The sequence below is a fragment of the Carassius gibelio genome, chromosome B23 (assembly GCF_023724105.1).
Source record: "Carassius gibelio isolate Cgi1373 ecotype wild population from Czech Republic chromosome B23, carGib1.2-hapl.c, whole genome shotgun sequence".
NCBI lineage: Eukaryota > Metazoa > Chordata > Actinopteri > Cypriniformes > Cyprinidae > Carassius > Carassius gibelio.
The window spans coordinates 29,466,415-29,493,665 of NC_068418.1; the positions used below are offsets into that span (position 1 = coordinate 29,466,415).

Here is a 27,251-nt window from a genome sequence, read left to right on the forward strand (position 1 = left end):
TATCACCCAGCCCTAGCTAAAAGTGAACCAAAAATAAGTTCAGCAGCACAGATAAAATCAACAAGAATCAATAAACTCCACAGCATAATCTATTCATGCCACACTGCATGCCAGGTACCTTCATAGTATAAATGCACTGTAGAAATGCTTGATATTGTTTGATTACAGTATTTTTGTTTTCCAATACTGTAAAATTACATTAAAACCAAGTTTTTTTTTACAGTGCAATATAAAAAGTTTGACTGAAATTGGCAGTAAAGGACTTTAGATTTTACAAGAAATGTCCAAGAGTGCAGTTAGATACAAGAGAAGTCCTGCTGTGAAATTACTGTGAAAGTCATGCAATTATTAATCTGGAATATACTGTAATTTCACACTAAATGTTTCACAGTGTAAGAATGATTCATTGTATTGACTGCTTTTCAAAGCCACTTTGTGTTCAGAACTGAAAGTGAGAGAGAACATAGACACAGAGGAGAGATGGAGATAAACCTCCACACATGAAGACAAATGGACATAAATTCAAATATATCTTTTCCTTGGGGCAGTTTCCTCACAGATTCTTTGTATCTGATCTAAACCTAATGTCCACAGTTTTTTGCATGTGATTTCCTCACATGAAAATATAGTTCCATACATTGACCTGCTGAGCAGCTGAAGCTTTGACAGTCAAACTTCTGATAGCATGTAATGCAAATATTTAATTTATTAATCAAATTTTTAATCTCCTGAGGATGAATGACTGCTGTTTGAATTGGTTTGTGTTAAAGGAAATGCATGCTTATACATGTAAATATAAAAGTGAGCTGCTGGACACATTTGACCTCCATTATTCTCTCATGTCATGCATCTGCTCCAGTCTCTTCTATGAAACAATTCATTGATGGCCTTAGAAACATGTTTTAAATGTTGTTTCACGTTATTATTATTATTATTATTATTATGCATCAAAATTGTGCACTTTCTTCTTTAAACAACATTTTATATGGATCTCTTGCTATCTGGAGCCAAAGATTCCACAAGACATCCTAAATGTGTGTGTCTGTGATTTAGATGAGCACGTGTGAATATTTTATATGCTATGTGTGTCTGTTGAGGTACATTTGTAATGAAGCAGATATGGCGACTGTGTCTTTGTGAAAACTGAGGGTGCGTTCACACTTGGGAAGTGGACTGAGACCCATCTTTTCAGCGGTCTCGGTCGGCTTGTTTGGTGCGCACCAGGGTTCGGATGGCAGCGTTCACATATGTTCAAATGAACCGCACTAACCGAGCAATCGCACCAGGGTTCGTTTTAATCAAACCAAACATGACAAGTGTGAACGCACCCTGAGAGTCTTTGAAGAAGCTGAAGGATGCAGGTGTTTCCTCTTGAACTTGTGCTACAGAGACTTCATACAGCTGAACTCTTTCTGGTTTTAATAGTCTCACATGGTTCACTAGTGCTTTATGTTGCTGAGATAAATTGTTACATCAATCATAATTTCAGTAGAGCCTAATTTTGCACAGAACAACCAGTTCCTTTCCCGATTTGAATGTTTTTGTCATGCATGTGTGTGGACTTGGCCGCTGTCACTTTCTTCATTTTAAAGAAACATCATAATAATAATAATAATAATAATCCTTACATTTATATAGCGCTTTTCTGGGCACTCAAAGCGCTTTACATATTGAAGGGGGAATCTCCTCAACCACCACCAATGTGCAGCATCCACCTGGATGATGCGACGGCAGCCATATTGCGCCAGTACGCCCACCACACACCAGCTTATTGGTAGAGAGGAGACAGAGTGATGAAGCCAATCAGTGTATAGGGATGATTAGGAGGCCATGATGGACAGATGCCAATGGGCAAATCTGGCCAGGATGCCGGGGTTACACCCCTACTCTTTTCGAAGGACATCCTGGGATTTTTAATGACCACAGAGAGTCAGGACCTCGGTTTTAACGTCTCATCCGAAGGACGGTGCTTTTTGACAGCATAGTGTCCCCATCACTATACTGGGGCATTAGGACCCACACAGACCACAGGGTGAGCACCCCCTGCTGGCCTCACTAACACCTCTTCCAGCAGCAACCTAGTTTTCCCAGGAGGTCTCCCATCCAGGTACTAACCAGGCTCAGCCCTGCTTAGCTTCAGTGGGCAACCAGTCTTGGGCTACAGGGTGATATGGCTGCTGGCATAAGTATTATTAATTTACTATTTTGTGCCATATTTACAGGATATACAGCTAAATATATATTTGCTGGGCACAGTTAAATATGTAATTTACATATGGAAATGGAATTTTAAAATGTTCAGTCATAAGATTTAAAATAATAATTTAAAAAACACATTTAAAACAATATGTGCGGGCATCAGTGACATTTGTGTTGTCTTTAAAAAAAGACACATCAGCAAGTTGTACTTTTTAGTCTTTTTATCTTTGGTTTAATTTTTTAACTCTTTATTAACCCACAATCAAAGCAGCACTGGATTAATGTATAACAAACAAATTATTCATTCACTTGGTTTGTAATAAAACTACAGAAATGGAAAGTACGCATGCTCACACTAATACACTCTAAGAAGAAATGTGTAGAAAAATGACACATTATGTGTAACACTCTAGTTTACACATTTTTGTCTGTTGCATAAAAATGTGAATTCAATTGTTTTACACATATGTGTAATTTTAAAATGAACAACCTTTGTATTTGTTCACAGCATCAACACAATCTGTGCAGCCAAGAACCCCTGTAATGTTTTACAATTGCACATTTCCACATCCTTGTGTTAATTTCAGAGGTGAAGACCAGACCTACACAACCAAGACCATTCAAGACCAGAGGTGTGGTCAAGACCCGGGGCCTCATTTATAAACGTTGCGTACGCACAAAAGAAGGCGTACGCCACTCTCTACGCAATAATTGATATTTATAAAAAGCAAACTTGACGGGAAAATGTGCGGTCCTTCACGCAAGCTCTGACCCAGGCGTACGCACAAAAACGGGTGAAATGAGAAATGGCGACACCGTCGGCAGATGGAAGAAACACGTGAAAGTGAAAGTGAAAATGACAATACTGCCTCTCATAAATAACATGAAGACTTCACAAAGCAAGTCTTACAATTAACAGCCTACACGAACACCCGTTTGATCGATCAGCAGTGAAACAAACAAAAAAAATCAAACGAAAATTACAACAGAAATTCAAATGAACACATATTTGCAAAAAGAAAAGTGAAATATGTCCTGCAATACTGGCATGTTGTGCAATTCATCCTCATAAATAATATAGTTAATTACATTTGCGCTGAACAATTTCCCATTTCCACGTCGATTATTACAGACATCTGTAGCTTGTCAGATGCAATTAAATGGATGGAAATAAAATGCCCCATCACAATGCGTAATGACGCACAATGGCTGATCTTGCGCTCTTAGAAGATGTGGCAAATGGAAGAATTCGGAGTGAACGCATCTTTAGACAGCAAGAAGACTTGCTGGCAAACGAGGACGAGTGGCTTATGAGCCGGTTCCGACTTCCTCGAGCCGTCCTGTTGGACCTCTGCGGGCTTTTGGGCCCGGCGTTACAGAGGAGCACTCGGAGGAACCACGCCGTGCCAGTCCCACTTCAAGTCCTAACAACACTAGGATTCCTGGCGACTGGCACTTTTCAGAGGGAATTGGCTGACAGGTCAGGAATATCTCAGCCGACCCTTAGCCGGGTAATGCCAGACGTGTTAAAAGGCATAATAGCTTCGTCCCATGATTCCATAAAGTTTCCATACACGGCGGGTGAACAGGCAAACAAGAAAGCTCAATTTGCAGCTATGTATGGTTTCCCAAATGTCATCGGTGCTATTGACTGCACTCATGTTGCCATAAGGGCACCGAACGTTAATGAAAATACTTTCATTAATCGAAAGCATTTTCATTCAATCAATGTCCAAATTATTTGTGATGCAGACATGTTGCTCACTAATGTAGTAGCTCGGTGGCCTGGGTCAACCCATGACTCATTTATTTTAAGACACAGCAGTGTTGGACGCAGACTCGAGGCTGGTGCTATACGTGATGGCTGGCTTCTAGGTACGTTTGATTATAGACATTCACATTTTAATGTACTTCAATGTCTTAACCCTTTCACTATCCTTGCAGGGGACAGTGGATATCCCCTCAAACAGTGGCTGCTTACGCCTTTCCTCAACCCACATAGTGCAGAGGAAAGGCACTACAACATGTGCCACAGCCGAGCTCGCGCTATAGTGGAGCGCACCATCGGCCTGTTTAAGAGCAGATGGCGCTGCCTCGACTGCACTGGAGGGAGGTTATTGTACACGCCTGAAAAGGTGTGCCAAATCGTGCTGGCATGTGCTGTGCTACACAATGTGGCACAGCTTAAAAACGTGCCTCTACCCCCTGGCGCCGATTGCTGTGTTGGCCCCGACCCTGAACCCCATCCCCACGCATTTGAGCCAAATGCTGCTGCTGTGCGCCAGCGTTTGGAAGTGATGCGTCGCTTGTAAAGAACAACAAAAGGTGTGGAAAATATTATTTATTCAAGAATTCCCTCATCGTGCAGTTTATTTCAGTCAGGGCAGTCTTGATTTCGCCCAACTCCTTGGCCACCTCTCTGATTGAACTAATGACTTCCCTCTGCATTTCAAGGACTGCATCGGTGAGGACACGTCCACTGCTGGAGGGTTGAGAGCCGCGTGCCGTGGAGACGCTGGGTCCAGACGGCTGCTCAGCTGCAGCATCGTAACCACTGGCCCCGCTGGAACACCCAGCAACTGAAATAAAATTGTTCTATATTAATAAACTGTAATTGTGTAGCCTGCATACATGTGACTTGACTGCATTCATTTTACTTATTTCTCTTACCTGTGTCACCCGGTGCATCTGGCGCGTCAGTGTCCCCCTCCGCCTCAGTCACCACTCCACTTAATAGGGATTCCCCAATAATTGCCGCCAGTCTCTCATCAAGAGGGGTCAGCTCCGGTGTCCCCTTTCCCCCACCCGTGGCAGACACACTCTGGCGATGGAGCGCTAGACGTTTTTTTGCCTCGACTTTGATGTCCGACCATTTCTTTTTTATTTCGGCCACGGTCCGAGGTTGTGAGGCTACAGCATTTACGGCGTCTGCCACCGTTTGCCACTCAAGTGCCTTTTTGGCATTAGTAATGCCTACACTGTGCCCTCCAAACAACATTTTTCTCCTCTTTTCCACCTCGCCAACGATAACTTCTACTTCACATTGAGTGAAGTTACGTTTTTTTGATTTCCTCTCTGTGTTTGCCATGATTTCGCAATCAATGAATATTAACTTGTGGGCGTTTCACGGACTATTTATAGGCGTGTCATGAAGCCGCAAAAGCTGCGCTACATTTAGAATTGATTGTGATTTATTAAGGGAAAAATCCGTAGGATGTGCGTGCGCACGGTTTTATAAATCCGAATATTTCTGTGCGTACGCACGTCCTATGTTTCATCCGTACGCCACTTCTGACGCAAATCCTACGCAAAGTTTTATAAATGAGGCCCCTGAACTTCCAAGACCAAAACAAGGCCATTCATTCAAGATAATTAATTAATCATGTGACTATTGAACATTAATAATGAACACCTGCTGTCAACAAGCAGAATCACCAAAGGAGAAAATCACAATGTTTAAGTCACCATCATGGAGATCAGGGTTTGCTTTAGTTGGGATCTTGTCCCTTGACTTTTTAACATTAAAATTTGTTTGGCTACTGTAACTGAGTTATAACAGCTAGACAAGCAAAGAGAAAAGATGATAAGGTGGTGTTGGTTATGTTTTCACATAATCATTATTTGACCTGAATCACTGAACTCATTTAGAGCCCAATCTCTGAGTTAGATTTTAGTGATGTCCGGTTCACGATCGAATCGTTCTTTTTAACCGGTTCTTTTCAGTGAACCGGTTGAACCAGTTCACCAAATCGGTCTGAATCGTTCCAAACAGTTCGCATCTCCAGTAAGCAAACACGAATCCACAAATTACTAAAGTTACTCACTTTTTGACGTGCCTGACACTACCTCTCTAAATAAACCAACATCCCGGAGTTATTCGATTACTCCAACAGTACAGTGACTTAACCTGCTGTGAAGAGAGAACTGATGATGATGGGCACGAGCAGCAGAGCAGCTGATATGAGTGCGCATGCGCGGCGCACACGAACGAACATACACGGCCTGTCACGGTTCTCGTTCTTGAGTCAAGAACCGGTTGAAGCGGTTGACGACCGAGAACCGCTTCTTTGGGACATGTCCGATTTGAGAACCGGTGAGCTGATGATACTGCGCATGCGTTTAACTTTTCAAGTGAACGAAAAGCACGTTAGTCAAGTTTTGTTGAACATCGGACAGTGTGAGAATATAAAACATACTGGAAATATGTTTATGACTTAATTCAAAATACAAAAAGTTTATTGTGCTTTTCCAAATACACCATAGCAGATTAATAGCATAAAATACTGTACATAATACTGTAATAAACTACATGCCAAAATGAACATAATATTTTGTACACAGATCAAACTAATGTATATAGTTCTACAAATTTATTTTTCTATATTAATGTTATTTAAAAGCAATATAGTGAAAGTTGTGCAGTTGTGCTTTCAAGTTATTTTTTTTTTTTTAAAGATTGGAAGCATTTATTTGTTTCATAAATAATCCATGGACAGTTTATTTAATTTCTAAACAAGGTGATATAAAGATAACTACAGCGAGAGCAAACAAGCGACTCCTTTTGAATCGCTCTCGTGGTTCTCGAATCTCAATCTCGTTCTCGAGTAGAACCGGTTGCAACGGTTTTCGGATCATCAGTACACAACCGAGAACCGCTTCTTTCGGACGTGTCCGATTTGAGAACCGGTGAGCTGATGATACTGCGCATGCGTGATTCAGCGTGTGATCTGAAGCTACCGAACAGTAACATCACAGCACCGGTTAACTAGGACAACTATGAGAGGACTCGAATGAGGGGCCAATCTGGCGAAACGTAAGTTTATTTAATCATAATGTAAGAGGATCATGCTTTCTGCTCTGATGAAGACTAATTTATTCACTTTATAACTGTAAAACTTTGTTTGCACATCACTGCCTGTAAATGTCATGTGTTTGGATGCTTTAGATGCAAAACTAAATTGTAAGAAATGCTTCAGATTATAATGTTTTAGTTGACTGATGTTATGATTACTGACTTTATATATTTGAATGTGTTAAGTTTTTTCATCCCGGCCCGCGATAGACAACGTCATCGCGGATGACGCCATTACGTCGGAGCGTAAAAGAACCGGTGAACCGTTTTTTTTTAATCGAACTGTCCGAAAGAACCGGTTCGCGGAAAAGAACCGAACTTCCCATCACTAATGAGAACATCAGGACCAACAGTCATGGACACATCATTTTCCTAATTTTTCTTCATTATTATTATACATGAATATTCAGTAAATTATTTTTCTGTCATCTGAAATAATCTAGTAAAACATCTATTTTTTTCCTAAATATTTTTATGTCAGTTTAAGTTACAACATAACACACGTTCAAACATTGCCGGATGCATTGCGGTAATGAGAATTTCAGCAGAAAATGCAATAAAATTGAAAAATAATAAATTCTTATGTTGAAATCACACATTGTGCAATGTAGAGAACAGTATTGTCTTTATTCTGATGCTTTATAATATTACTATATTACACATTTTATATTTCAAATCATTAGTGCCGTGGTGTTTTAATGGTTTCATCAGAATCACCCATATATGGCGATTTCAGGGCAGGTGATTTACGCACAATCTTCCGTTGACTGGGATTTATAAAGGGATTTGTGCAAAGGTTCTGGCGTACGCATGGTTTTATAAATCTGATTTTTTTTTTGTGCGTACGCAGAATCTAGCTTTTGCACGTACGTACACTTTTAGGATGAAATCTACGCAAAGTTTTATAAATGAGACCCCAGGTCTTTTAAAACACTATAAATCACTATAAGTGCATTCACCAATGGTGAGAGAGCATTTATAGCTCCATTTGATGGGGACACCCCACTTTTGAAAAGAGGGAGGGTTATATTATATATATAAAAACACACCCTGTCCTTAAAATTTGGACATGAGTGTATTTTTCTTGGTCCTGGTGCAAAGAAATTTAAAACGGCTCCTTTCACGCTGCCAGAGAAAAAAACTAAATACCTTTTTTAATTTTATTCAATAATTAAATTCAACTTTGTTTTCCCAAAAATGAAAATTCTGTAACCACACATTTTTGCTCATTTGCTTTCATTATTAAAACCTCATGTTTTAATTAAAGACACATTTTATTCAGATTCCCAGCCAATGTTATATCAGTTGTGTCTAAGCACCTGTGATTGTGTTCACTTGCATTAACAACAGTCCTACCATTGTGATCATGCAGTTGCAGGTACTCAGGATGACGCGAGTGACCGACGGAGAGGTTCCCATCAGAGACCTGTCTCTCAGGTGTGGCCAGAAGGTTTTTGAGGTGATGAGGCCCTGCTTGAGCTGAGTTTGGGAGATCAGGTTGAGATTTCCCATGTCAAGGAAACTCTCAGACCTGCTGCCAGATTCAATTCGTCCAGCTGTTCAACTGTGGAGGTACACAACATGCATTATCATCATGTAGCCAAATTATTCTCTAATGGATTTTTCCTTCATCTTTCTACACTTGTGAGTGTGTACCAAGTGGATATACATTATTGAACTTTTTATACATCCATTGGTATTTTCATAATATTGGTAACACTATAGAATAAGGCCCTATTAATGTTAATGAATTAACTGTAAATGAACACTGAGCAACACATTTGTTCCAGTACTTATTAATATTTGTTACAGATGTTAGTTATCAAAATACAACAGTTCCACAACTTTCAGTTTGATAGTGTTTTAGTAAAGGTTGAAATTAGCATTAATGAAGATTAATGAACGTATTTTCATTGTTAGATCATGTTAACTACCGTTAATAGTGTTCATGTCTATTATTATAAAAGGCCTTGACTGAGACTTCTGTTTCTGTTGTTACATTTCAGAGGGCTGAAGCTCAAACAGTTGAGGAGGAGGAGAAGGAGGTCACCATCAGAGGAAGATGGAGGTGTCATGGTGCTGCTGTCGAACTCCTGTGAGGAGAACAGTGTCCCTGCAGCTCTAGACATGGACATCAGTGCAGATCATCTCCCGATCACACTGAAACTGGCACAAATACACAATGTGTTGAGCAGCTGGGGGAGGTTATGGAGGAGATTTTCCAATGAATTTAACTATTTTTTGTTGTAGTTTTTGTTGCGGTTTTTGTTTTACTGATTCAATTTTTTTTTTAATTAGTTTATTCAAGTTCATGTTCATTATAAATTTACATAAAACTTCAGTTAATACATATTGCTTTAAGTGTTTTTTTCTGTGAAATCTATAAAAGTAATTAAAATAATCATTAAGTCTGATATGTTTTATCACTTCCCCACCATAAATGAATGCTGCTCTGATCTTAATGCTATCAAACACGTAAAACATAAATATGACATTAATCAATTTCTGTTTTAACATTAAATTATAGTTGTATAGCTAAGAGTAATATTTTCTCTCTCTTACTTTATTTTTTTATGAACAAACATTTAATTGTAATCTTATTTCAACAAGTAATTAGAACTGTGTACTATATTAATAGAAACTGGGATAGGCTCCAGCCCTGTGAAGGTCATACAAGGAATAAAGTGAGAGAAGAGAGAGACTAAATTAATACAGTAATTAATTACATAACATTAAATCAGTTTAACAGTTAGTTGTGTATTTATTTAATACTTATATAGAGAAGTAATGTGTACATACACTTTTTTTAAAGAATATTTGAAACTTTCTCTTTTTTTAAAAATCAAATTTGTCAACTTAACCAAAACAAAAAGAAGACCTGTTGAAAACAGGCATTACCTAAATGTGATTACAGAATTAATTTAAATTATCCATCAAATTGTCATTTTCTGCTTACAGTCTTGCGAGTTAACAACAATGCCTGACCAATAAATTACTTGGTGAATAAAGAAAACATTTTGACATTAGGCACTGGCATTAGTTAATCCATAAAAATGTGAAAGTTTTACATTATGAATAGAATTTAATTAAATTAATTAAAAAAAATCGTCACTGGAGTTAATGGGAACATGATTTACTGAAAATATTTGAAAATATAAGTGGTTCTTAAGTCAATACTTGCCAACTTTCCATTGTTTGCCTTGGTTAAATGATAATGTAAATGTGCTTAAAATTGTCTTATGTTTGCTTTACAAATCTTTATAAGACAGACACAGTGCACACAGTTTATATAATATAAGCACTACACTCACATTCACACTACAATCATCTCATTTTCTGTATATTAAAGTTTGTGTAATTATTTAAAGGCTGTGACCTGTGGACTTGCTCAGATTGCTTCAGAAACTCAAAATGTAAGTACTTAACTGTTCAATGACTAATCAGTGTTTTATGTAATTGCCTCATGAGAAATGTCCCATTGCACTGTGAATGTTAAGAACTTACTATAATCAATTGTAGTTCACTTCATGCGCAGGTCTTTGCCCTGTACACAGATGTGTACATTTTGTAGTACAGAGAGTGGACACATAAAAAAGCCTTTACAAGGTCACGTGTGCAAGGTCCTCCTCAGGTATGCTTGACTACGTATAATAACAGAAGGGTTTCACACACACATATGAAGAGTTTGGTTCCAAAACACGATAAACACCATTTAAAAAAAAAAAATCACTATAGAGTCTGGGGACGTGACGTCAGCAACGCATTGCATTCTGGGACTTTAGGTCACGGACAGTACAGTAGAGACTGGGAAATAGTGGAGGAAGATGTTAAAATTTATATTATACAGTTAAAAACATATTAGAATGGTGAACGCTGGCTGTGTTATGATACTGACAGGGTGGAAAACGGATCTGAAATGGAGCGCCATTTTGTCCCATTTTCGGGACATTCTAAAATGCTTAAAGGGGCTTAATAAAGCAAACATCATACTAAGATCTTGTTACAGCAATAAACTAAATAAAATCACATAACATACTCACAGAACAATTAACAACGTGACTCGTATTAAACTCAAATATAACATTCACACACAGAATATAGGTTCGGATAAAACCCAAATTAAGCCCTAGATAGATACACTATTATAAACACAGATTCAAGAGATTATCACATGTGGAGACTTGTTTACTGATCGTTAGGGGTATCAGATTCAGAAGGGGGTATTGCCAAAACAACAAACAGATCAATCTAACTCCTCATTAACCGAATTACTTGAACTAAAAGAAAAGAAAATACAGTTAATCAAGCTAACTCCCTAGCTAACATAACCAGGAGAAAAGATAATCCAAAATAAACTGGCACCCACCTCCCAACAAACCCCCCAAAAAAGAAAGAAATAAGTCTTTAAACTAAGAATCTTAAACAAAAACACAATAACTAAAACAGAACATCAGTTTTGTGCACTGCCCCTAATCATATGTGTGACTCTATCATTAGGGAAGGCTGGTCTGATGGTATTGGTCAAGAGGCTGGTTAACCGTTTAAAAGTCATAGGTTGGTTCCCCTCTATTTTAGTGGTCACTCTGCTCATGTGATGTGTCAGTTTGAGGAGCTTGTACATCAATTGGATGGCCCTTTTGAGTTTGGGGGGAGCAGGGACGAACTCTTTGTGTTGGTGTTTGAGTGCAGTGCGATTCTGCTGTCCCTCATTCTTTTTCCGAGGGAAATAACGAGTGTATCTATCCCCATTAGGTGTTTGTTTGTCACTTCTAATGCTCATATTTACATTTCTGAACCTGCCCCCGTGGTTAGCAAATGAGAGCACGTGACTGCTGCGGTCAGTGGGAGCTGTAAGGCGAGGGCCCCATACGGTATACCCTCTTTTTGGCCCTGTGTTCGCAGGGATTGACCGCATGTGAGGGGGATCTTGCTCCATTTGAAATTCCATCTCCTGTTCATCCTCAAAAAAACATAGCTGTATTGTGAGTGAAGGTGTCTTCAGATCTGTAGTGTAAACCTTGTCTTTACGGCTATAGCGTCTCTTGTATCGCCCCGTTAGGACGTTTAGATGGAAGATCTGGAGTGGAGGAGGAACTATTGTGAGTCCCATAGTGTAGGTCATCAAAATTGTTGTAATGAGTCAATCTATCATTTTGTGGAAGTGTGTCGTGTGTGTAGTGATTAATGTTGTGTGATTGGGCTCTCAATTTTACTCCCCTGTCCCTGATGTGGTGTATATCTGTCCACTGAATAACAGGGAGCACGATCATCTCTCTGGACTCTGTTATTGGGAGTGAAATATCGTGCTTCCCCTTAAGTACTCCATGATCAAACAACCAAGGGACGAGGAAAATATTAAGAGAATGTGTGTGAAGAAAAATGAAAGAACAAAATCAAAACATAAAGGTGAATGAAATAAAGACAAAATGAACTTGTGAATATATTTTTTTGTTTTTTATGTATTTTTATGTTGTTGTTTTTTTGTGATTTTTTTGTGTTTAGTATTTTTTAGAAAAAGAGAAAAAGGTTCAAGCACTATAGCAACGTTTCGACACGAGCAGTCTTCATCAGGCAAGGCTTGACCCAGAAACGAAAGAAAATAGTGCACAATAATAAAGTTTCTATGTATTTCTTTGAAGTTTTGAAAAGAATGGCAGTAAGAGCAATTGTTATTCCAAGACGGAAGCAAGAAAATGTGTAGTAAACAGCTGGGGCACATCTGTGACGCAAGTTTGAATGACGGTTAGGCCCAGGTTATCGATAAAATATCATTAATTTGATTAAATGAGCTGTATACTTGCTAAAACATATGTGGAAAAAAACTGTCAAAGGGGAAATAAAAATAAGCATTTGTTTTACTATTTATGTTGTTCAAAATTATAAAAATAATTATGTATTTTTTACTTAAAATCTGTTGGAATTGATCGTCCCGTTTTGATGACGTCACACTCGACGATGTGTATTTAACACATCAATCAGTTGTTTGTAGATGGATCTCGAGTGAAACGGTCAAAAACAAAGTAGTAGAAGCCAAAAATAATTTGAAAGGTGTATAAGAGAAAATGAGAAGGACAAAACTGCAGAGAAAATCACAAAGAAAGGGAGAATGAACATAAATCAGTTGTGAGTGTATTTATATATGAAATCGTGTAGATGTAGTAAGTATATGTATTTATGTATGTAATGTGAGTACTGAAGCATTATGTATGTAATAATCAAGATGGATCAATAAGTTTTTAATGAGTATTAAATAAAAAGAGTTTGGTCTGGGAACATGCCCTGGAGATATGCCCAAACAGTGACAAGGGGCTATATGTGTGATATATATAAAATAAACCTACTTTGAGGATGGAAAAGGAAAGCAGAAGGGTCAGCGATGAAGCACAGTTCAAACTCCATCCATACATGTGGTCTAGAGTAAGAAGGCACGGGCTGAGTTAGGTTCATGTAAATCCAATAATCGGTTTCCTTTGGATATGGTTTTGCGCTGTCCATTCGTACAGCTGGCTGATCCACATAAGGAACCGGAGATCGAAAAATGACAACACCGACCACCTTCTACCGCTCCCATATGCGTCATAAAAATAAATGTATATATATATATATATATATATATATATATATATATATATATATATATATATATATATATATATATATATATACACACAGAGGGAAAAAAAAGCAAAACACACCACAGAAAAATATATATAAAAGTGTGCATTTAGTCCTGAAAAAAATATAGAAATAAGTAGCAAGATAAGAAAGAAAGTTAATTTACAGATACTCTGTGTAGATACTCTGTGAAATGTTAACAATTGTGTGTGTGTATATGTGTTTCTCGAGCCCTTCATTTAAGGATGTCATCCCCTTGAACTTTTATAACTCCCCATGAACTTTTAATATTTTTAAACCTTTTAATGTTTTTAAATAAAAATATTATTTCTATAAAGCCGAACATGTTGGGGTAAAAATAATCCGGGCTATTGTGTAGACCGGGTTATTGTATCTGGGGGTAACAATACGCAGGCTGGTTAATATGGGGTTTAAAAAAAAAGGGGTGAAATACAAATTGCAGGACAGTGATGTTAGGTTTAGATATTAAGTGTGGTGTGGGTAGGTGTTAGAAAAGTGGTGGGTTCACCTTAGAAGGGTGATTTTCTCCAGGTCAACAGAAGGTTAGGCTTAGGGAAATGAGAGGTGAAGTGGATCAGAGAGGAACTAATTCTAGCATTCTGAGGGCCTTTAGGTCTCATTTAGCCCCCTAGGATACCACGTGTCCAGTCTCCAAAGGGCCTCTGCTTTGAGACGATCCTTGAGTGACCAGGTTGGGTTGGCCTGCAATCCTGTTGCACGCAGTGACTGAACTCCATGTGAGAGAAAGTGCTGGACAACAGTCTCCACTTTTCAATTTTATGAGTGATGTTGTGTACATGTCGGTAAATTCTGACCCTTAACTCATTTTTGGTTTGACCGACATATTGTCTCTTGCACTTGTGTTTCTGCGGTAGGCTGCAATGGGTCTATGTCGTTTGAGAAATTTCGAGGGTTCCAGGAATTTTTGAAAGTTAGCTTTTACACAAAGGTTCAGCTGCTGGCTTTGGAGGGAGAAATGTGCAACCAAGGGCACGATCTTATCTCTTGGAGTGGTCTCGACCTCCTGAATCACTCTAGGTTGATCAAAAGTTTTCAGAATTTTTCTCAAGAAGGAGCGAGAATAACCTCTCTGTCTGAGGGCCGAAAAAAGAACATTCACGTTGAGAAGAAGGACGCATTTTGCGTGCATATTCTTTTGAATCTCAAAAACTGTGATTTAATGATCCCTCGAAAAGTGTGCTTTGGATGAAAGCTGTGTTTGTGTAACAGAGAGTGTGTATCTGTGTCCTTAAAGTAAATTCTAAAGTCCAGCAAGCCTGTTTCTAAAAATCCTGATCCCTTGAACGACACGACGGCCAGAAAATTGACCTCATTGAAGTCCACTGTGTACTTAATTTTGATGGATCGTTGATGGTGATTCAGGTGGTCAGTAAATTTTATAAAATCCTCCATTGAGTGAGTCCAGACTCCCCAGATGTCATCCAAGGACCTAAAATATGTGTGAGGCCGCTTAGGAGCTGTGGAAAGAGCTGTGCGTTCCCAATCAGCCATACAAATGTTGGCGTCCAAAGGGGCACATTTCTTGCCATTGCAGTGCCCTTGACCTGTAAAATTTAGAATCAAATTCTAAATCATTTTTAGTTAAGTTAATCTCTAATCATTTTAAAATGTATGTATCGGGTCTATTTGGATCAGGGTACTGCTGCATGCACCTTTCCACAGCTTTTAAACCGGCCTCCGTCTCGATATTTGTGTACAGACTATCAATGTTGATAGTGAAGAGGAGAGCGTTAGGTGGTATAATAATTTTCTGTATTTTATCTATAAAATCATACGTATCTTTAAGATAACTGGGGTGGCGCGTAGAAATGGGATTTAAATAATGCTCGATGTATTCAGCTGTATAATATGTCTCGCTGTTACAGTCCGATACAATCGGCCGGCTGGGTGGAATTTCACCTGGTTTACTCCACTTGTTGGGTTCTTTGTGGATCTTAGGGAGTAGATAAAATCGTTGTTACGACCCAAAAACATTTCACGTTGCCTAGGGACATTAAGGGAATGCAACATTTAAGAAAAACTAAATTACCAAAATTAAACTTAGCATATTAGTGCAAAATCAAACAGTGAACATGTAGTGAAGAGGAGGACAGAGGTTCAAGCAGAGAATATTTATTCAATTTACACCCCCAACCAGTAGAACAAAGGAAAAATTTTAAATATATACAAAAATATGTATTTACAATTAACAATAACCAAAAGAAAAAGAAAGAACTTTGAAATGAATACAAACTCACCAAACGAACCAATGGAGAGCACGAGTGTTGCCAAATCAAAGAACAGAATAAAATAAAAACCTTCTAACTAAGGACTTTAAATCTAACCTAGACTATTCAAAAAACAAAATAACATCTTCAGCATGCCATTGGCACGCCCTAACTTAACTATACTAACTAAACCAAACAAAACTTACAGCGGGTGGCAACACTCCTAAACTAATGACCTAATACATAGAAAATAACCTACGTGAAACGCAATGTAAGTCACGTGACATAGTATCCTGCTCTCCGTCTTACCTGGCCAGGCTGGTGAACAAAGCGCACGGTTACTTAAATCAAGTAAGAAACAGAATACAAAAGGATATACAAGATAATCAAAAGTGAAACAAATATACAATGTGGGGGATAACAAAACAGGCATACGTTTGGGCTACACAAACATTTCATGAGGCAAACAAACTCAGCACAGCCCAGCCCAAACCAGTCCCCAACGGAAACAGATGCGACCTCGCCCTTTATACTTCCGACGGGAGGCGTCAACGGTCAGCGGCCAAAGTACAAAAAGAAAAACCAATCAAAATCAAGTAAAAACACAAACAATAACCATATAAACATAACTAACCGTAACAATCGTCTAGGCCGCGGACAGCTATCTCCCAATAAATACTCTTTCTGCGCCCACCTTAAAATTTTCTTTTCAACCATTTCATTTAAAATCTCCTCTACTATCGCTCGTGTCTGTGGGTAAATGGGTTCTTGGAGAGCACAATAATGGTCGGTCACAGACAACTGTCTTTCACCCTCCCATATGTACTGGTCTTTATCGAGGATGACAGCGGCCTTCCCCTTGTCTGCCGGTTTAATAATACTATCTTTATTTTTCTGTAATTCTAATAATGCTCTTTTCTTCCCCTGTGAGATTTTCTGGAACCCTTAGACCCCAGTTTAAATGTGTAAGCGCGTAGTTGTCCCCCTTATGAGCTGCGTAATTTGTGGGGGGAGACTAGTGAGTGAAGGGGTCCACTCCGAAGGCCCAGTAAAGGGGATTTTTTTGTTTCTTCACTTTTTTTCCTTCAAAGAAAGTTTCAAGTCTAACCTGGCGGTGATAGGTCTGAATGTCCTTCAGTAGTTGTATTTTTTGTGTTTTCACCCCTCTCGGGGTAGGAATGAAGGAGAGACCTCTGAGTTGTACTGACCATTGTGCCGGTGTTAGTTGAAACGTCTTTGATAAATTCACAATCAGTTTATTTTTTTCTTCTTTTGTGGTACTCTGGGAATCTGCTAGTTTAAATGTACCCTCCAATGTTCAAATATTGCCCTGGCCATGAGTGGTTTCCAGCGAATGCCATCACTTTCCACGCGGAACTGTTTAGCTGGTAGAGCTGGGATGCTCCCACCACCTCTCTTGATGTGGTCCACCATTGTTTGTTCTGCAAGAGGGAGTGTAGGCGAATAATTGATCACTGGAATAAGCACCTCAGTATTGGGTTGCCTCGCAGCAGCAGCAGCATTTTGAGCCTTTTGAAGTTCAGCAAGTGCATTTATTCTGAATCTTTGCTGTCTGTTATTTAGGCCGAAGGACAGAATGATCTTGTGTGGTTCCACTACTATTGTAGCACCTGTCAATAGATAAGCCGCATGTTGCCACTTTGCTCCAGGAAAATTATCTATCTGGAGTGCAGGATAGTTATGTTGTGGCAGGCGGGCAATATTGGAGTCCCCAATAATAACTTTTTTTTTTTAACTTCTCTCTTAAGTCTCAACCATGGAATGTAAACAGTGAAACTAAAGGTGAGAAAATCTACTTCATTCAAGTTCACACAGAAGAGGTAAAGATACACAAAGTCACTAATACTACTAGCATCAAAACAATGTCACATCTGAGTTTGAAGCTGAAACCTCAGCTGCTGCACACAATCAAACCACCACAAACACTGCTCTGATGATAGCTGCAGCTTAAATACTCTCTCTCCCCTCCCATCATCCAATCACAACTGGATACTCATTAATGAGGTCAGGTGGTAACACTTGTCCTGTGGGGAGAGAGAAAGACAGAATGAGAAAAACACATGCAAAGCACAGCAACAAAAGCCCTTCTGGCTCTGGATGTAACACTAGTCATAGGTGCCAGTTCTTTTGTTTCGTCTATTGTCATATCTAACACCAAGAACCAGAGGTGGGAGTAAGTCTCACATGTGCAAGTCGCAAGTAAGTCTCAAGCAAGTCCAAGTCAATTTTTGTGAGAATCAAGCAAGTCACTACTTTATGTCAAGCAATTCAATTCAAGTCATAGCTTGGGTCAAACAAGTCACTGGCAAGTCATAGAAATGTTTGATGATTTAACTGAATTTATGTATTAAAATCAAGTTAAAACTACAGTAGTTATGGACTATGGATGTCAGTTTCAAAAGGTCCACATACAGTAGGGTTGCCAACTGTCCCGAATTAGGCGGGACGTCCCGCATTTTGAGCCTAATTGATTTGTCCCGTATGGGACCTCACTTGTCCCGTTTTTTTACTACTGCGCTGATCTAACCACTGATACAACAGCAGTGCTGATCACGACACTTGAGAATGATCACCGACACGGCAACACACACACACTACACCTCACACCTGACCTATCATCATCATCCAATCACAGCCCCCCTCCTCTCACGCGCATCAGTATACTTTGTAAATGCGCCAATTCCTCCCCCCACACACACACACACATACACACACACACACACACACACACAAAAAGTCGATAATCGATTTGGCATGTGGGTAAAACTGCAAATATGGATAAACCTGCAAAAAAGAAAAGACTGTGCAGCTACAATAAAAATTGGGAAGTAAAAAATATATGGATTAAGCCCGTCAGCGGTGACTCAACAAAAGCCTTCTGTAGCATGCCCCTCTTTTCTTCTTTTGCACTTAAATGTTTTATTTTGTCAAGTTTTGTTTTCCAACTTAAATATAGTTTGCGTGAATAAGAATGTGAAGAATTTATTCCCCACCACTGTTTGTGTGCACAGAGGTTGCATGTTCTGAGTTTGCTATTTGATTCCAAGCAAAACTACAGCATACATAAGCTATGTTATTTTTAGTTTGTCACATGCAAGATTAACATGAATTTTTCTAACCTACAGTGCAGGAGTCACAAGTGTTTTGTCTCAGTCCTTTAATTGAACCATTACCTATTACCTTTACTATTTGTCTGTGTTAATGCTGCTGTAAATGAACAAACTATTATTAAACCTACTGTACGTTGCCAAGGCATGAGAGTTATGTATTAATATTTTATTAAAGGGATAGTTCACCCAAAAATGAAAATTCTGTCATCGTTTACTCACCCTCAAGTTGTTCCAAACCTGTATGAGTTTCTTTGTTCTGCTGAACACAAAGGAAGATATTTGGAAGAATGTTTGTAATCAAACAGATCTTGGTCCCCATTGACTTCCATAGTAGGAAAAAATATATACTATGGAAGTCAATGGGGACCGAGATCAGTTTGGTTACAAACATTCTTCCAAATATCTTCCTTTGTGTTCAGCAGAACAAAGAAACTCATACATTTGATTCATGTGATTTATTATTATTTGTGAGTGAATGTATGCATGTGTATGAGTGAAAAGTGTATTGTTTGCATGTGCATGGTTGTGTTCGCATATTTGATTCTCTTTTTATTTGTGTGTGAGAGGGAGATGATTTGATTGAGTTTAATTCATTAAAGGTCCCCTAGAACATGTTTTTAAAATATGTAATATAAGTCTAAAGTGTCTCCTGAATGTGTCTGTGAAGTTTAAGCTCAAAATACCCCATAGATTTTTTTTAATTATTTTTTTTAACTGCCTATTTTGGGGCATCATTAACAATAAAACCTAAAAACTTAAAAAAAAGAAAAAAATAAACAAAAAAACTTAACCCCTTTAAGAGCGAGCGTCTTCCCTGCCACACGAGCTCTGGACTATATTACAGCGCATTTACAAAGTTCACACAGCTAATATAACCCTCAAATGGATCTTTACAAGATGTTCGTCATGCATGCTGTATGCATGCTTCGAATTATGTGAGTAAATTATTTATTTTGGATGTTAACGTTTGATTCTGAATGAGTTTGACGCTGTGCTCCGTGGCTAACGGCTAATGCTACACTGTTGGAGAGATTTATAAAGAATGAAGTTGTTTATGAATTATACAGACTGCAAGTGTTTAAAAATGAAAATAGCGACGGCTCGTCTCCGTGAATACAGTAAGAAACGATGGGAACTTTAACCACTTTTAACAGTACATTAGCAACATGCTAACGAAACATTTAGAAAGACAGTTTACAAATATCACTAAAAATATCATGATATCATGGATCATGTCAGTTATTATTGCTCCATCTGCCATTTTTCGCTGAAAAAAACCGAAAAAGAGGAAACCAAGGCCGAAAACCGAAACACCGAAATAAATTATGCCAATTATTAGTATCATTGCATTTATGGCTATGACTGTGTACTAACTTTACTAAAATCAAGGCATTGCAATTGCATAAATTAATATTAAAGTTTCAAAGAATAAATCAATTACAAATTATGCAAATATTTATTTAGCACATTGCAACAATGCACAATATAAAATAACAAATTCAAACTAAAATGTTTAACTTGACCCCACTCATGTGTACATTAAATAATAAGGTAGAGACCTACTGGCCTGCAGAAAGGTTTTAAAATTAAATAAAAACAAAGTGCATTTAGGTCAAGTGCATTTTTAAATTTTTCTCTGTAGGACTACTACAAGAAAGTGCATTCAGAACAAGTGCAACTGCTTAAAGATACAACAATATTTTCTCTGTAGGCCTTCAACATAATAGTGTATCAAAACAAAGACTGCCATAGCCCATAGGTTAACTGTAGAACTTTAACAACAACAAATGTACCAAGAACTGCAGATATGCAAAGTAGATAATAAATATTTAAACACTACACAAGCCCATTCGGTAACACTTTATAATAACTGCACACTATGAAGCATTAGTTAAGCATTAGTTAAGCATTAGTAAATAGTCAATTCATCATTTATAAACCATTAATATACATTAGTAAGCAGTTTATAAATACAGCTATAAATGCTTTATTCTTGATTTAAAAGCATATCTATAATGCGTTTAATAATTGTTTTTTCATACTTTATTAATGATCAATTTATCATTTGTAAATTAAGTATTACACTATTTACAAAGCAGTTATTTAGGAGTTGTCAGTGCTTCATAAGATCATTTAGGAAGTGTAAGTAAATGATTAATAAACTATTTAAATGAACACTTATGCATATTATTTAGACATTTAGTAATAGTTAGTCAATGTGTTAATAAATGCTTTATTAGCACATATTCCTACTGTAATTCATGATTAATTCAGGTAGTTATAAAACATTTAGAAGTGGTCAGTTAACTATTTTTGTGAGCTCATCTAAAGTGAGGACTATTTATGCTTTCTAAAGCATTCATAAAGGAGATTTAAAGGCTCATTTATATTCTAAACAGAAAAAGGAAACAAACAACACAGAGTGATACAGAACATAGAAATATTTATTTCAAGATGCAAAAATTAAACTGTACACTTCATATAAAATGAAAAATAAAATTGATGATCAAATGATCAAACAATATTTGAAAATTACGTTTTATATCAATTCTTATATAAAGTGCTCTTACGCTTGTTACAGTGACTAAGTAATACTACTTGTACATTCTTGAAATGTCATGAATCAGTCTGCCAAATGCACCATCATAGTGTTTCTTTGCCAGCCATTCATTCCACTCTATCACTGCAAGGTGGTCAGAAAGCAAACTCTCAGTCCGATTTCCCCTAAGCCTCCAGATCTGCTCCTTGTAAGATCTCCAGGCCCATTCAATATGTTGGGTATGGGCACCAGTGTGGGGATCTACATAACACCTGCTGTGGTTGACGGTGTGATGGTTGTACCCTAGTGCAGGGAGTATGTGATAGGCACGCCACTCGTCACTGATAATTGATGACCCAGGCCTCACATGATGCGCAATCAAAGGGACTAGATGGTTTCGAGATCTTTTTTCCAGAAGACGTAGAATAGGTTTTCTGGATTTTTTTTGCTGATGCTTCACACCTAACATTCCAAAGACCCACTTCTTTCTTTTCCACCCACCAGCCATTCTTCCTCTACCATACTAATGGAGACAACAAACACAGAGGTAGACAGATACATTATAATAACAATAACTTTGGAACCTACAGTGGTATGCGAAAATTTGGGAACCCCTCGCAGAATCTGTGAAAATGTTAATAATTTTAACAAAATAAGAGAGATCATACAAAATGCATGTTATTTTTTGTTTAGTACTGTCCTGAGTAAGATATTTTACATAAAAGATGTTTACATATAATCCACAAGACAAAAAAATGGCTGAATTTATTAAAATAACCCATTCATAAGTATGTGAACCATTGATTCTCAATACTGTGTGTGGTTACCTGATGATCTATGACTGTTTTTGTGTTTTGTGATGGTTGTTGATGAGTCTCTTGTTTGTCCTGAGCAGTTAAACTGAGCTCTGTTCTTCAGAAAAATCCTCCAGCTCCTGCAGATTCTTCAGTTTTCAAGCATTTTTTGCATATTTGAACCCTTTCCAGCAGTGACTGAATGATTTTGAGATTCATCTTTTCATACTGAGGACAATTGAGGGACTCAAACACAACTATTAAAAAAGGTTCAAACATTCACTGATGCTCCAGAAGGAAACACGATGCATTAATATCAATTGCAATTCAAATATCAAGGTAAATTTTACTTTTTTTTTTTTCCGGGAAACATGCAAGTATCTTCTGTTGCTTCCGAAGGGCAGTACTAAATGAAAAACAATGATATTTAAACAAAATAAGAAAATTTGGGACATCTTCATCCTGTTCAAAAGTTTTCACCCCCCAGCTCTTAATGCATCGTGTTTCCTTCTGGAGCATCAGTGAATGTTTGAACCTTGTTTAATAGTTGTGTTTGAGTCCCTCAGTTGTCCTCAGTATGAAAACACAGATCTCAAAATCATTCAGTCACTGCTGGAAAGGGTTCAAATATGCAAAAATGCTTGAAAACTGAAGAATCTGCAGGAGCTGGAGGATTTTTCTGAAGAACAGAGCTCAGTTTAACTGCTCAGGACAAACAAGAGACTCATGAACAACCATCACAAAACACAAAAACAGTCGTGGATCATCAGGTAACCACACACAGTATTGAGAATCAATGGTTCACATACTTATGAATGGGGTCATTTTAATAAATTCAGCTACTTTTTTGTCTTGTGGATTATATGTAAACATATTTTTTGTAAAATATCTTAATCAGGACAGTACTAAATAAAAAATAACATGCATTTTGTATGATCTCTCTTATTTTGTTAAAATTATTCACATTTTCACAGATTCTGCAAGGGGTTCCCAAACTTTCGCATATCACTGTATATTTTAAATTTATTTAAAGTTGCTATTGCTATAACATACCTTTCTTTTGTGCCGAAAATGGCTTTCGTCGATCACAACAAACTCTCTTCTTCCACCAATCTGCTGACCTGTACGCCTTCTCATCCTTTCAACTGCTGTGACACAGACTTCCCTTATTTTCTTTGCCATTTTACTAAGTGTTGCTGAACTGCCTGCAATGCTGTCGTCCATCATGTCTATCTGCCGTAACCGCAGACCCTGAGAAAACCTTTAAAGCCAAAAAGAACATGTAATGTTTATGAATGCCTTTAAATAATTTACACTGTATGCATTATTTTATGCAAATTACAAAGAGAACAGTGACAAAAGTGAGTTAATTATATACATATTTATATTACAACTGTTGTATTCCTACCTGTACAGGAATTGCATCCACCTACTGAAGGAGACCTTTGATCCACTGAATATTGATTTGTGCCTGACAGAAATTTGTTTTGCCCTTCCCTCATGTGCTCCTGCTTGTCGACAAATCCTATTGTAAAAAAAAAAAAAAAAAAACTTGATTATGTTTCAATGCGATGCAAATTACATATATATATATATATATATATATATATATATATATATATATATATATATATATATACGTAAAATCTTGATTGTTTCAGTGCGATGCAAATTATTTCAGTGCAATGCAAATTATATAGCCTACATACATATATATATATATATATATATACATATATATATATATATATATATATAGCCTGTGTGTGTGTGTGTGTGTGTGTGTGTTAGTGTGTGTATCTTACCAAGCATATTGGTCTCCACTGTTCGTCCTTTTCTTCATTTTCATGTCCCGATGACAAATTCTGCATTTATTTTTTGTTTTTAGCAGTTTCCTTTTCTGAAGCCACTTAATCATCTTCAGGGTTTTCTTTGTAGAGCTGGGATCATTAATAAGCTTCTTTAGCCGGCTTAATCTGCTCATTTTTATTTTTATTTTTTTTATTTTTTTTACAATTGCTTTCGATAGTAGGGATAGTGACAGCTAGTTTGATAGGTGGGAGAAATCGCGCTCCCGCTTTCATACGTAATCAATGTGGGACAAAGGAAAACTCGCGCTTTCGAACGTCATCAACAGGGGACAAAGGAATTGTGCAGCAGCAGTTTGTTTATGACATGGAGAACTCCGACAAAAGTAGAAAAGGCGTGCGGACCCGGGCCAAAAGGAATGCTAGCGTGGAGATGGATGCGTTGGATTTGACTTCCGTCGGTGGCACTAGTGGTAAGTATGTTACTCTCTTTACTGGCACACATTATTAATTATGGCTAACAAGCTAATTGCTAGTTAGAAGTCCTAATACCAGCGACACGCAGGGGGGCGGGAGCGCTGCGACGAACGCTGGGCAGGAAGCCTGGCTGTCAATAGATGACTTTTATAATGACATTTTTGACTCTCTTTGTGTAATGTACAGGGGCGGGCAGGAACTTGGGTAAAGTTGGTTTTATATTCAGACATTCGGACTTCCGCGTTCAATAACTTTGTTAATATGCACTTGAAAAAGACACTTTCGGTCAAGTATCATTACCGACCATGATGAGTACATTTCAGAACACATTTTTATGTCGAACTCGACGTTTTAAAGACGCTGATAAACACGCTTACCTCTATGGAGTGTCGTGACGTCATCGCCTATCTGAGGGACTATCTACAAATTACGTGTTTCTATTAAAAATAAATAAAAACACAACTGTTTTTATTTATTTGCCTGCAAATGAATAAGAACTGTGTTGATTTGTTGGTTTTAACAATGATATAATTTATTTCAATAGGTTTTGAAAGCATGGGTCAACTTCTCTGAAGCAAGTTGGAACATCTAGTCTGGACACTACAGAACATACTAAAGCCCATGTCTTGCTGTTTTATTCACCTCTGTTTTTCTGATTTTAAGTATGATAAAGACTTAACAGTGTAACAGTGTTCTCCAGGTGTTGAATGAAAATGCAAAAAGGCTGAACTGTTTTTCTGTTTTATGACATCTTTGTTTAACATTAAACTCACAATTCATGTGCATTGATTGATGTTTACATTCCTGCAGAAATGTCACTTTGCATGGTACTGAATCCATCAGATTATTGACAAGTACTCAGAAATCATGACAGCAAACACGATGTTGATTTTGGATGAACATTTCTAAAACTATGGCAAAACTTTTCTCAAGATGGTTTATGAGAATTTGTGCTTAACATATATTAAATTTGTACCATCAATGTTTTTATGGGTTTCCACAATGACTTTTCCACAATCCACTTCAACAGCTTTTGAAAGAAGGAACCTAGTGCTAAGTTGCAAAATATTTATTTGACTCTCAATTACATACATTAAGTCTTTAATGTACAAGTATTTAATATAGATGTTCAAAAAGTACAGTACCATCACTGTATTCAGTTTCTCTATTTACACACCTTCAGTTCAATAACTTTTTAAAGGAGTCTCAAAACACAACAAGCTGCTAAATAATTATCTGACCCTCTTCGTCATATCAGGAGTACTGAAAGTACAATTATTTGCTCTAAAAGATACATTTGCAGCGTCCCTGTATTATACTGTATGTTTTTCTTCATAGAGACACCCCCTTCAGTTCAATAACTTTTTTAAAGAGGCTCACACTGTTACAAAACAAGTAGCTAAATAATTATCTGACCCTCTATAACATATCAGAAGTCTTGAAAGTAAAAGTGTTTTCTCTAAAAGATACATTAACAGCATCTCTGTATTATACAGGTCCATCACAATACATTAGAATTTCATGGAAAAGTTCATTTGTTTCAGTAATTCAACTCAAATTGTGAAACTCGTGTATTAAATAAATTCAATGCAGACAGACTGAAGTAGTCTTTAGTTCTTTTAATTGTGATGATTTTGGCTCACATTTAACAAAAACCCACCAATTCACTATCTTAACAAATTAGAATACTTCATAAGTACACATTTTTAGTGAATTGTTTGCCTTCTGGAAAGTATGTTCATTTACTGTACATGTACTTAAATACTTGGTAGGGGCTCCTTTTGCTTTAATTACTGCCTCAATTGGCGGGGCATGGAGGCGATCAGTTTTTGGCACTGCTGGGGTGGTATGGAAGCCCAGGTTTCTTTGACAGTGGCCTTCAGCTCATTTGCAATTTTTGGTATCTTGTTTCTCATCTTCCTCTTGACAATAGCCCATAGATTCTCTATATGGTTCAGGTCTGGTGAGTTTGCTGGCCAGTCAAGCACACCAACACCATTGTCATTTAACCAACTTTTGGTGCTTTTGGCAGTGCAGGCAGGGGCCAAAAATGATTGTGTATCCTAGTGAACCAAACTGAGAGACCATTTTGAAGGCTCAGGAAACCTTTCCAGGTGTTTTGAGTTGATTAACTGATTAGCATGTCACCATATTCTAATTTGTTGAGATGAAACAAGACCAAACAATGCAGATGAGGTGAAGGCCACTGCCAAAGAAACCTGGGCTTCCATATCACCTCAGCAGTGCCACAAACTATTCACCTCCATGCCACACCGAACTGAGGCAGAAATTAAAGCAAAAGGAACCGCTCCCAAATATTGAGTACATGTACAGTAAATGAACATACTTGTTGTACTAATTTATTATTATTATTATTGGTCCTATTAAGAATTCTAATTTGTAAAGCTAGTGAATTGGTGGGTATTTGTAAAATGTGAGCCCAAATCATCACAATTAAAAGATCCAAAGACTTAAACTACTTTTATTTTATTTATAAATGTAATTAATACACAAGTTTCACAATTTGAGTTGAATTACTGAAATAAATGGACTTTTCCACGACATTCTAATTATTGAGATGCACCTG

At 37.5% G+C, this 27,251-nt stretch overlaps 2 protein-coding genes, 1 long non-coding RNA gene and 1 pseudogene across 3 annotated transcripts; 1 reads left to right on the forward strand and 3 right to left on the reverse strand.

The window, feature by feature from the left end:
- Window positions 1-2,065: 2,065 nt before the first annotated feature.
- LOC128012207 (uncharacterized) lies at window positions 2,066-2,182 on the reverse strand (annotated as a pseudogene).
- Window positions 2,183-4,285: 2,103 nt separating this feature from the next.
- LOC128012075 (nuclear apoptosis-inducing factor 1-like) lies at window positions 4,286-5,312 on the reverse strand. Its single transcript, XM_052595007.1, has 2 exons — window positions 4,870-5,312; window positions 4,286-4,778 (listed from the first exon to the last, which is right to left on the reverse strand). Exons 1-2 carry the CDS (start codon window positions 5,285-5,287, stop codon window positions 4,537-4,539), a joined length of 660 nt encoding a protein of 219 aa, XP_052450967.1. The 5' UTR covers window positions 5,288-5,312; the 3' UTR covers window positions 4,286-4,536.
- A 14,537-nt stretch (window positions 5,313-19,849) lies between these two features.
- On the forward strand, window positions 19,850-26,262 carry LOC128011194 (uncharacterized). The gene is made up of 3 exons (XR_008182505.1): window positions 19,850-19,981; window positions 24,517-24,660; window positions 25,209-26,262. It is a non-coding gene; the product is annotated as an uncharacterized LOC128011194 (long non-coding RNA).
- On the reverse strand, window positions 21,473-24,517 carry LOC128011193 (uncharacterized). The gene is made up of 4 exons (XM_052593358.1): window positions 24,185-24,517; window positions 23,788-23,904; window positions 23,433-23,640; window positions 21,473-22,108 (listed from the first exon to the last, which is right to left on the reverse strand). The coding sequence occupies exons 1-4, from the start codon at window positions 24,361-24,363 to the stop codon at window positions 21,641-21,643; spliced, it is 972 nt and encodes a 323-aa protein (XP_052449318.1). The 5' UTR covers window positions 24,364-24,517; the 3' UTR covers window positions 21,473-21,640.
- Window positions 26,263-27,251: the final 989 nt, after the last annotated feature.